General features: G+C 37.6%; 1 protein-coding gene across 1 annotated transcript; it reads left to right on the top strand.

Moving 5' to 3' along the window:
• Positions 1-8: 8 nt before the first annotated feature.
• Positions 9-6,105, top strand: hbp1 (HMG-box transcription factor 1). The gene is made up of 11 exons (XM_060886325.1): positions 9-78; positions 1,308-1,482; positions 1,682-1,895; positions 2,180-2,303; positions 2,464-2,575; positions 3,024-3,139; positions 3,374-3,530; positions 3,656-3,800; positions 3,908-4,195; positions 4,416-4,557; positions 4,717-6,105. Exons 1-11 carry the CDS (start codon positions 64-66, stop codon positions 4,732-4,734), a joined length of 1,506 nt encoding a protein of 501 aa, XP_060742308.1. The 5' UTR covers positions 9-63; the 3' UTR covers positions 4,735-6,105.
• Positions 6,106-11,362: the final 5,257 nt, after the last annotated feature.

The following is an 11,362-nucleotide window of genomic DNA, read 5'->3' as shown; positions in this document are numbered from 1 at the left end:
AGCGTGCAGTTCTAAAAGTAATCGGTCCACCCTCCTCAAAGAGAACGCTAGAGAGACTCGGTAATGGCGACAGGTCTGGTAAGTGGAAACTTAGACAACGATTAACAAAGAGACCAAAACGTTCATTTTGATCTCTTTAAACGGCCCCATGTGGCGTTTTTATTAAACGACGGTCATTTCTCTGACGATCAGAAAGGTTGTCATTCAGCGTTTCGTTTTAAACACGCGATGTTCTGGAACGATAGATTTTCTTTTCTGTTTTTTTTTCTCACGTCACGTCGCTTGTTGTTTAGCTTTGTGGCTAAAGTAACCTGCTAGCCGTCTCAAGCGCTTCAGTAACGTCTTTAACCGACTAGTTTGAATCACCTGGACGTCCTATAGCTAGCTGTCGAGCTCGGATTGATCCCATGTTACACACACGACCGAAAATTAAACGTTCCTTCATTCATTTGCGGGACTCAGAAAGGCTCCGAGTGCCGTGTCTCAACTTGTTGACATTCTTTTGTTTACAGTTCATTGAGAAGTAAAGAGACTTCCAGACAGCTCAGTGAGCACAGGATTTAACCCTGATATCGTTTTTCTTTATTCGTGTGAGATGTTTGACTATTAGTTCAGAGTGTTGTGTTGTTGTTATTATTGTATTATATTATATTAATCACGAATAGGTTTAAAATTACTTTCTCAGAAGTAGCTCTTCTGAAATATCCATTATGTTTATAAACGAGACTGTTTTTATTTGTTGTTTGTTTTTATATCGATATTTGTGTAGGTTTAAATGACCGTATTCGAAATTAAATCTCTCGTTCTGTGTCGAATGTTGTTACGCAGTTGTGAATGAATGAGCTCAGACGCGCATGCGCCAACTTTCCCAGCGTTTATAAACAAGGTTGCGTGCAAGATGGTCACGTGACCAGACTCTAAGCCTCCCCCCCCCCAAAAAAAAAAAAAAACAAAGCTCTTACATTTCCTTAATCAAACTTGTCACTTTTTTCTTTACTTTTGTTTTTTTAGCTTTTATTTCAGAATTCGTATCGATATTTCAATTATTCGCTGTGTATTGTGTTCATACGAGGTTAGGCAGCATGGCAGTTATTGTTGACATTCTGTGTTTGACAGTAAAAATGGTATAAAAGTAAATGGATGAGCAAATACAAGTGTTGGTTTAATAAATAATTAACTGTTTTGGTGGAGTAAGTTTGTGCATATTCATTTGAAAGTATACAAAGTGATAAAACAAAGAGTTCTTTGAGAATTATTATATTATTATAACATATCTGTTTTTTGTGCTTCACACCAAATATATTCAGCCTGCGCATGTGATAAGGTGTAATATGGTGTGGGAGGTAAAGACAGTCCCTAAAAAAGTCCAGGAAACCGAGACAGATTGCTCCAGCATGGATGAGGCCTTTGACCTGCTCAAGTGTAACGAGGACCTGCCATCTTCACCAGGCTGCCCCTCTACTGAAGGCCCTATAGAATATGGTGATTCAATAATTTACTTATTTTCTTAGTCTTTCTGTTTTTTCAGTCAGTCTGTTTATGTGAATTTATTTATTAATTGGCCATAAACGCATGCGTACAGTAAAACCTTCTCATGTTCTTCAACAGCAGTGCAGCTGAACATGTAATTGCAGTGCTATTTATACACTGTATATGGTCTGTCTTTGTACCTCTTTAACAGATGACTTGCCAGAGTTACAGGAAGTGCAGGATGACCAGTCGTCCCCAGCAGTGTTTCAAGTGACCCCGGGTGTGTCACATGAAGAGAGACCTGAGCAAAGTTGGAGCCTGCAGTCAGAGAGTGCAAGCATCTCTCACACAAACTGGCTCACAGAGTTAGCCAACATTGCCACCAGTCCCCAAAGTCCTTTACTGCAGAGTGCACCCCACCCCAGGTCAGCAACATGCAGGAAATTCATTGGAGAATGACTTATGAGTAATTATATGGAAATTTATGTAAACTCCTTAAGTAAAAATATATTTGGACCTCATTTATTAAATCAAAATGACAAAAATGGACAAACATTAATGTTTTTTTAAATAATACACAGGTACAGTATTCAGTACCTTCTACTTGAAATTATTATTTATTATACTGTATGCTTCTGCAAGTCTGTAGTTTTTCTGTAAATAGTCAGCTGGTTCTTTTTCCATTCATGAACATATTCTTTGCTTGCAGGTCCTCGCCTGTGCACATCTTTGCCCATAGTAACAGTTTACATTCCTACGCTCGTCCTCCGTTGGCCTCCAGCAGTGCACCCAGTCCTGCTCGTAGCCACATGAGGGAGCGCCGCCGCACAAGGGTAGAGTATTTAGCAGTAGGTTAGAATTGAATAATTAGAACATATATGCACATGGCTATGGGTTATGTGCATTTTTACAATTTCATGATATGGCAGTTACATTACACTCAAATAAACCTATTGTATAAGGTGAACAATGCAATTTCTGACCTTGTTTTAGGCTAGCAGTGAGTCTGAGTCTGGGGTATTCTCTGTGTCTTCACTGTCTGATGATGATGACATGGGATGGTCTCATTCTTGGCCCTCCACCATCTGGCACTGCTTTCTAAAAGGTAAAAGCCATAATTACACAAACACATTGTGAGGTAGTTACATAGATTTTGAGCTCAGGTTACAGACTATGGTTAATAAGATCACAAAGGAAAACCATAATGCCTTTGTAATAAATTTACAAAAAATCTGGAAAACCCAGCTGACCTTTTTTTTTTATGTGTTTGCTAAACATCAGCCATTTTATGAATGAGCGGTTGAGGTTGAGGCTGAATTAGCACCCTCTTCTGTTAGATCTGTGCCTCTACAATATAAAAAGAACAAAACAAGAACATGGTTCAAGGGAGGGGCGCAGACACTGTTGAGTTGTTTGGTTTTTTTCCACTCTCTGATTTTGGGTCACAGGGCTAGTCTGAATTGTATTTACTTTTTCCCCACAGCAAAGCTGACAAGGAAACACAAATCATTTAATCATATTAAGTTTGTTTTGGTTATTTTTTTTTTTTATAGGCACACGCCTCCGTTTTCACAAAGGGCCAAATGTGGAGTGGCAGGACGTAGAGGACGTGGCTGAGTATGAGGATGAGTCTGATGATGATGGAGGCTTGCACCCAAGTCCCATTAAAGTAATTTAAGTTTTATATGCATTATAAAGTCTTCCTACATGTCATTTTTGTGTCCCGTGATAACAGAGAAGCTAATGACAAGCCACCCAACACTGAAATTAGCAACATTTATGATCATCTTAAACAGATATTGTTATGTATACTTTAAAACATACTTTGGGTTTATTGTAACAAGAATTGAGTCAGTTTAGTTGAATATTGTGTTGACATTGACCTCTGGATTTTACTTTGCAGAAATATGGATGTGAGGGGTTAAAACTCATGGGCCTGGAGGAGACCGTGTCATTTGGTCAGTCGGTACTGAAATTAACCTTTGACCCTGGTTCTCAAGAGGCTGGGCTTCTAACTACTGAGTGCCAATTGGATCATCCATTTTATGTAAAAAATAAAGGTAAGTCTTCATACTAGCTGTGGCCACATTTTTATTAAATAAAGCCTGAATCTGAATGCGCATCCTGTTTAAAATATCGATGACTGTAAACAACCTAATTGCTCATATAAATGTGTACAATATAGGTTGGTCCTCCTTTTATCCAAGCCTTACTGTGGTGCAGCATGGTATTCCCTGCTATGAAATGCAGATTGGAGACTTGTGTCTACCTCCAGGACACCGCGATGCCATCAACTGTGATGACTCGACTGTTTTTGACACCTTCAGGAGGTAAACACTGTCTTTGCTAGTTTACTAAATGTACGTTGGTTGAATGTTAATAGGCGCTCTGTGTAGATGCTCCTAAGGCCTGAAGTTCATTATACTTCTCCTTACAGTTATGACTTCACCCCTCTGGACTCATCTGCTGTGTATGTGCTGAGCAGTATGGCACGCCAGCGGAGAGCCTCCCAGTCAAGCGGGGGTACTGTGAGTCCTGACTGTGACAAGCTGGAGCGTTCTGGCTCTTCACATCACTCCCCTAGTAGCAAATCACAACGTAGCCACTCGTCAGGGGGAAATGGATCCACACCCACAAAATGCAAACGGCCAATGAACGCCTTCATGCTCTTTGCTAAGAAGTACCGAGTAGAGTACACACAGATGTATCCTGGGAAAGATAACAGGTAAGTGATAACAGTAGTAAAGCATACATTTGTCAAACATAGATCAAATAGATCAGATTGACTTTTAATGCTTATTTTGAGAAATAATATAGTTATTAACAGAAAAATACAGCACTCTACCTAAATAGTGTCACATGTTTTGTAAACATTATTTGATTTTCAGTCAAAAATACATATATGCTGCAATATTAGTAAAAAAAAAAATTCCTCTTTACCCCAGAGCAATTAGTGTGATTCTTGGTGATAAGTGGAAGAAAATGAAGAATGAGGAGAGAAGGATGTATACCATGGAGGCTAAAGCACTGGCTGAGGAGCAAAAACGCCTCAACCCAGATTGTTGGAAACGCAAGAGAACCAACTCGGTAAAGTTCCGTTTTCATATAGACAATTCTTACAGTGTGTACAAAGTTTTTTTTTTTTTTAATTTATCAATTAATTTAGGTTTTGAATCACTTAACCACAATGGTAAATGGCCAGTTCACATTTCTGCTTTGTCTTAGCTCTCTTTTTTGTTCTTTTAGGGTTCTCAGCAGAATTAGCCATGAGACAAGACTGGGAGTGATTATCTATGCCATCTGTTCACCTGTAGAAATGAGGAGAATTAACTGTGATGATAAAAACCTAGGAAGCATCATTGCAGATGTTATAAATATATATACACACACATACACACGCACACGCACATTCGGGGGCCATTTTTGCTATGATGACAGTGTGCACTTGGACTGGCATGGACTCCACGTGTTTGTGTAAAAATGATCTATGTTGGATATTAATTCAAGTCTATCAGAGTCATCTGAAAACATGATTGATTAGAAAAGCCTCTTCATGAGGAGCATGTGATCTTCTGTACAAAGCAGTTAACATGGCCATCATTACAAATTTGCTTACATTTAAATAGTGACCTGGAAATAGTGAATAATCTGGAAAATCTAAATATTCAAGCTATAGAACATTTAGGCATTTAAAAATTCTAAAACCTTCTGTTTATTTCCAAATTTTTAGTGTGCTCTCAGATTCCCTGCAGTGTGTATGTGTGTGTGTGTGTGTGTGTGTATATATAAATAATATTATGAAGCATATTATCTATTAAACTAACTGCATATATTTTTCTTATTCTTTCAAAAATTATGAAAATGCCTTATTCTTCCAAAGTAAGAAAATGCTCACTTGTATGTTCAGGTAATTTTGTATTTCTATGCTTGAAAGGTGAGACCCTGTGGTGCTATTTTAGTGAGAGCAAAGGAGCAGTATAAATAGCAGGAAAAAAAAGTATATTTTTAAATGTAAAAAGAAATTTTAGATGCTAGTCAGCTTGGTTTTGCAGTTGTTCATATGAGTTATATTTGTATAACTCGAGAATATTGCACAGACTCATTGTATTGCAAATGGACAAATGTTGAATTTCATGTTCACCAGTGAACTGGGAATGGTTGTATTCTGACATCAAGACACCAGCCTAGACCATAAACTGTGTATGGGAGCACGAGTGGCGTGCATTTGGGTTTTGTACACCCCCCAACCAGCCATATTATAGTGCATAACATGCTTCACACACACATTTACTTGATCACAAATGAACACATACATACATGCATCACACACACATTCACTCTCACATACAGCACTTCAGGGCCATGCCTTCACTGTAAGTGTTTTGTTTTTGCACTTTACATACATAAACTTGTACAACCATTAAATGTATACAAACTGATATATTGTGTATAAAATTCTATATATACTTTACTCACAGTCATGGCCAAACTGTATAGTTTATTTTCTGCTTTGCAGGGCTGCCATCACATTAAAGAAAATGATTTGTTCATAATGTACAGGTCCATTTTACCATTCTTGCACAAAATATTCTTGTATCATATTATAAATAAAATAAAAAAAATATTGTAAACTCACTTGCTTTGGTTTGCTGGAATTTCTTTCCATTTATTAAATGTTAGACTGTTAAAGACTGTGAGTATATATCTTTTAAATTAGATACTTTATTTTGTTTAAAGACAAAATGTAATGGCCCCAGAACTACCGGGATCCTGTATAAAAAAAAAAAACTATAATTAAAATAATAGCATAGATTTTTTTTCCTTTATTATAGTATCATTCATATAATGAATTCATGTCCTGCACAAATAAGGCTAAAGATATAAACATACATAAGCAGTTAAAAACGGCATTAAGTAGTAAATAATATTTTAGACCATAAACATTTGTTCATTTGCCAGAAAATGGACAGAATCTACACTGCCTCTGCGTGTATCTCCAAGCCTTTTAGACATTAGGAGGTAATGAAGTCTCAGTGAAACAGGTGTTACAAAATATTAATGGCAAGGATGCTTATCAGTTTGAAACCAGCAGTTTGTAGAATATATTGCACCACTTTAAAAAAACAAAACAAAAAAAAAAAAAAAACATTTTACACAGAAATATCATTTATTGTGTTCATTCTCCATCTACATTTTTAGGATCGCCTGTATACCTGCTTATTTTGCCATTTACCAGTCAGCCAATCATGTAGCAGCAGCATAGTGCATTAAATCTTGCAGATATAAGTCAAGAGCTTCAGTAAATGTTCACATCAAACATCAGAATAATGAGAATGTGTGATCTCTGTGACTCAACTGTGGTTGCTTGTTCCAGTGGGACTGATTTGAGTATTTCAGTATCTGCTAATATACTGGGATTTCACACACAGCAATAAACGCTAGAATGTTTCTAGCAATGTCTTTACACAGAATGAAACTCTTGTCCTTTATCTGCAGGATTCTTTTGCATTGCACTTAGGCATGGCTGGCTGCTAACTGCATGAATGTGCAGGTGTACAAGTGTTCCTAATAGAGTGGACAGCGAGTGTAAATTATTATCATTAAATATTCATTTCTGAGAATTTTCTGAGCAAGGAATTGCAATAATATTTAATGATAGTAATAATATAATAATAAAAAGGGAGGGGAAAATCCTTTGTCTCGTACATGACCAATACTTGAATATGTAAAAAGTGTTTGCTTCAACTAATGCTTTAATACTGACAAATCTTGCTTTATCAAAGCTACATCTACAATATTATTCATTCCTCACTATTTGAAAATGATAAAAGTATAAAATAAAGTATAAAATTATTAAAGTTTACCATTACATTAATATGTGACCCTTACATTTATCCCTAATGAGCAAACCTGAGGCATCAGAGCAAGGAAAAACAAACTGAGATGATATGAGGAAGAAACCTTGAGAGGAACCAGGCCCAGAAGGGAACCCATCCTGCTTTGGGTGACACTGGACAGTAAATAATGTAAATAATATAATTTCCTTTCTTCCTGCCATGTCCTCAAATCTCAGCAACACTAGATTCCCACTAGACAGGAGGTGTGCTTAGTTGTGCTTCATGTCTGGTCACTGCAGGTGATGTCAGTGGCGTTTTGATCTGTTGTTCAGAGGGAGCACAGCGGTTGTCAGTCACATTTCCATGGCAGCAGTTTCCACAGAAACTTCTGCACATCAAAACAATACAGAATCTAATTAATGTGGTAACGCTCTAGAGAATGATGGGCCTCCTGTTGTGTCAAGTACCCTTTGAAGGCTTTAATTAAATCTTTACCTTACCATAGAGCTCCCTCTATAGAACAAGAAGTACACCAATTAATATGTAAGTAAATAAAGGAGGGGAATGATTCAATAACAGGGCTTTCATTCAATATCAGCAGGTTGCTTTGATTTTCATGATATATAGCAGTCATGTGGAAACAACCACAGCCTCAGTCCATATACAAGGATTAGTTGCAGGAGTTTGTAGACACATACACCCTGATCGAATCCCCTGAGTGGAAGACTAAATACATGACAGACATTAATGATCGTGCTGTCAGGGATATATTTCAACTTGTGATCTAGTACTCCAGACTGATGCACTTTTTCTGTTGTGCATTTCTAAAAAAAGACCTCCAGAGGGCTCTATAACAGCACGTTCCCTAAACATGTTGGTCAGGTTTGGACAAACAAATCTCAAATCGTTTGAGAATCCGCTTTTGTTGCAACATTAGTCTTTACTGCTCTGAAACTAATTTATACCAGAATTTGTAATGCAGTGCAAGAAGCATGTGACCTGAATCATGCAAAAGCTTGCCATGAAGAATCTGAAAGTAGTGATCCTTCCCTTCACATGATGGACCCCTCATTCTTTCATGATAGACAGATCATGCGGCCAGTGTAGAATTACCTTGTAAACCAAAGATTGTCATCAGGATTGCGCTCACTGTCTCAGCATTGACCATGTTAAGGATGTGGTCTCTGGCTTGAATATCACCTGTACTATGTGGCAATTCAAAAGGTGTTAGAGCATGGTCAGCTGGCAGATTTATGGCCTGAATCAAATCTGTCCCAAACATCACAGCCTAAAAGTTTGTTAGATACATCTGCTCACATCATGCTATGACTGATAAATATGACAAAGCAGGAGGTCCACAAATCAATCTTAGTCACTTTCTTGGTGAATCAATAGACATAGTTCAGCTGAAATTGATGAGTCAGGAGCTGAGACTGCAAAATTCAGAGACTAATGTCCTCCAACTGAGCCCTCCAATCCAATCCAATGACTAGTCACCCTCTCTGTTTCTCAAATTGGAGCAACCTGAGACTGCTATGTCTAGGGCCCCGTATGAAAGATTCTTACATGCTGATAATAACCTAGTAACTGAACCGCTTTATTTAACTACAGCTTCAGCAATGGCTGAAAATGGGTCTGGGTCAGTCTTTTAGAGCACACAGGCATCACTGTTTGGCTCTAACTAGACCTGGCAGCCAGTATTAAAATGACAATTGCCCTAGTGGGGTTTGTTAGTGCTACACAGCCAGTGACACTGAATATGCTTTTCGCACATCATTGGCCAGCTCAAGGTTTTTTACAAAAAACATTATAAGGCCACAATGAATTCACTGAGCACTTTAATAGACGATTTGAACACAACCACTGGAATCAGCTGGAATAGAGGTTGTTTTTCCTTATTGGGTTCTGAGATGTTGACATGTCATTGTGCTGTTTATAACATTGTGCTGTTCAGATATATCGATAAAAGGGTGGCACAAAGTTAGTCATCTCTTGCATACAAGTTCCTCTGTTGGCCTCAGCCATAGTAAGCTTAAATTATCTAGCAGCACACAGTCACATGCTATGTCAGATCACCTGTGCTTGTTGGTTTGGTGCCTGGGAAAGAACTGTGGATAGAGGAATGTGACACAGCAGTCCAGGGAACACTCATGAACACAAGAGACTCTAGTACATAGGCCTTTTATAGCCAATTCGCTTGGTGCTATTTTTTTCTTAAGTGACGAGTAACAGTGGCAGCCTATCTACACTAAAAAAGAATTCAGTAGCCTGTGTAGTGTGTCACCACACAGTGCAGGGCAGCTCATTGGCGGCTAAAATATATATATAATATATATTATGTGGTTTTAGAGAGGGTGAAGCATCACAATTACCCAAGATCCCTGCTTGGGAGATCCCTATTGTGCTGAAGTCCCTTAACAGCAATCATTATGAGCATCTAGTGTGCTATGTATCTATGTTTGCTAGTGATTACTTCAGCAAGTGGGAAAGCTTCATGTTTTGGGTGATAAATACATTCATTCATTCATTCATTTTCTACCGCTTATCCGAACTCTCGGGTCACGGGGAGCCTGTGCCTATCTCAGGCGTCATTGGGCATCAAGGCAGGATACACCCAGGACGGAGTGCCAACCCATCGCAGGGCACACACACTCTCATTCACTCACGCAATCACACACTGCGGACAATTTTTCCAGAGATGCCAATCAACCTACCATGCATGTCTTTGGACCGGGGGAGGAAACCCGGATGAAACATGCAAACTCCACACACACAAGGTGGAGGCGGGAATCGAACCCCCAACCCTGGAGGTGTGAGGCGAACGTGCTAACCACTAAGCAACCATGCCCCCGTGATAAATACAACACCCAAATTTGTAAAAGTGCTATTATATTAAACTGGGAGTAAGCTATTCTCTCTAATTTAACTTGATAAACCTTGTTAATAGTTATTACAGGTTTTGTGTCTTTTACCATACATGTACAGTGGTGTGAAAAAGTGTTTTCCCCTTCCTGATTTTTTATTTTTTTGCACGTTTGTCACACTTTAATGTTTCAGATCATCAAACATTAAAGTGTGACAAACGTGCAAAAAAATTAGGAAGGGGTCGAACACTTTCTCACCACTGTATACTTGTCTGGAGTAGTTGTAAACTAATAGAATGTGAGATGCAAAGTATACAGTTTATCTAACATAATTTTACAGTAGAAAGTACTGTAAGTTATTATAAAAAACAGCAGATAATTAACTACTTAGTGTAAGTGTCTTTTTAAACAAGTTTGATTTCTTGGTTGTGGTTCAAACATGTTGATGTCTATTCAGTCCTGTAGGGTAGAAGAATGAAAACAATCTTTTGACGAGTGCTAACTAACAATGAAGCTGTTGTTAGTAGATATGCAGTTTTTTTTACTGACTGTTTTACCTCAGTCACTACCAATAGAGGTGAAATAGTGACAAAACATCAATCTGAAAGTACCTTGGATTTTTGCTATTATACCTGTTGTTATATTTGCATGGAGACATACACAGAGCTGCATATTTCTGGGAGTTTTTTTAATGAAAGAAAGAGTAGACATAATTCTACCATTTTATGTTTTTTGAAACTGTAATGAAATGAATGTAATGAAATTAATATTTTATTCATCATTTATACATTTTCATTATTTATCTCAGAAAACATTTATGGTTATAGTTTTTAATACAAGCTTAAAATAGAATATAGCACACTTTAATGTTTATTATTTTGTCTGTATTATCAGTCAGAATGGGATAAATTAATTGTGTATTGCTATAGGGTTCAATATATCTAATAATTTCTGTTTTTAAAAAGTCCTGAGTAATAAACACTAAAAATCTGTTAATCCGTACTCCAGAAGACACATGGTTAAAAATCAATGAAATGTTATATGTTAATATCTTCATACTGTTATTGCTCCCTACATATTCATGAGTATTATATAACCTCAGAAGCAGAACTGCATACACAAACACTGTGTATCTTTACTTGCATCTGAAGCCTGCCATTCTTCAGTGTTGGTGTCTTGCTGTGGCAGTGT

The sequence above is a fragment of the Tachysurus vachellii genome, chromosome 14 (assembly GCF_030014155.1).
Source record: "Tachysurus vachellii isolate PV-2020 chromosome 14, HZAU_Pvac_v1, whole genome shotgun sequence".
Classification (NCBI taxonomy): Eukaryota; Metazoa; Chordata; class Actinopteri; order Siluriformes; family Bagridae; genus Tachysurus; species Tachysurus vachellii.
Note: the sequence above shows the minus strand (reverse complement) of the source record. Positions and strands in the feature narration are given on the sequence as shown.

Coding starts and splice junctions, on each gene's coding strand:
- hbp1 (XM_060886325.1), top strand. Junction 1,483..1,681: donor TGAAGGCCCTATAGAATATG/GTGATTCAATAA, acceptor CCTCTTTAACAG/ATGACTTGCCAGAGTTACAG. Junction 2,304..2,463: donor GGGAGCGCCGCCGCACAAGG/GTAGAGTATTTA, acceptor ACCTTGTTTTAG/GCTAGCAGTGAGTCTGAGTC.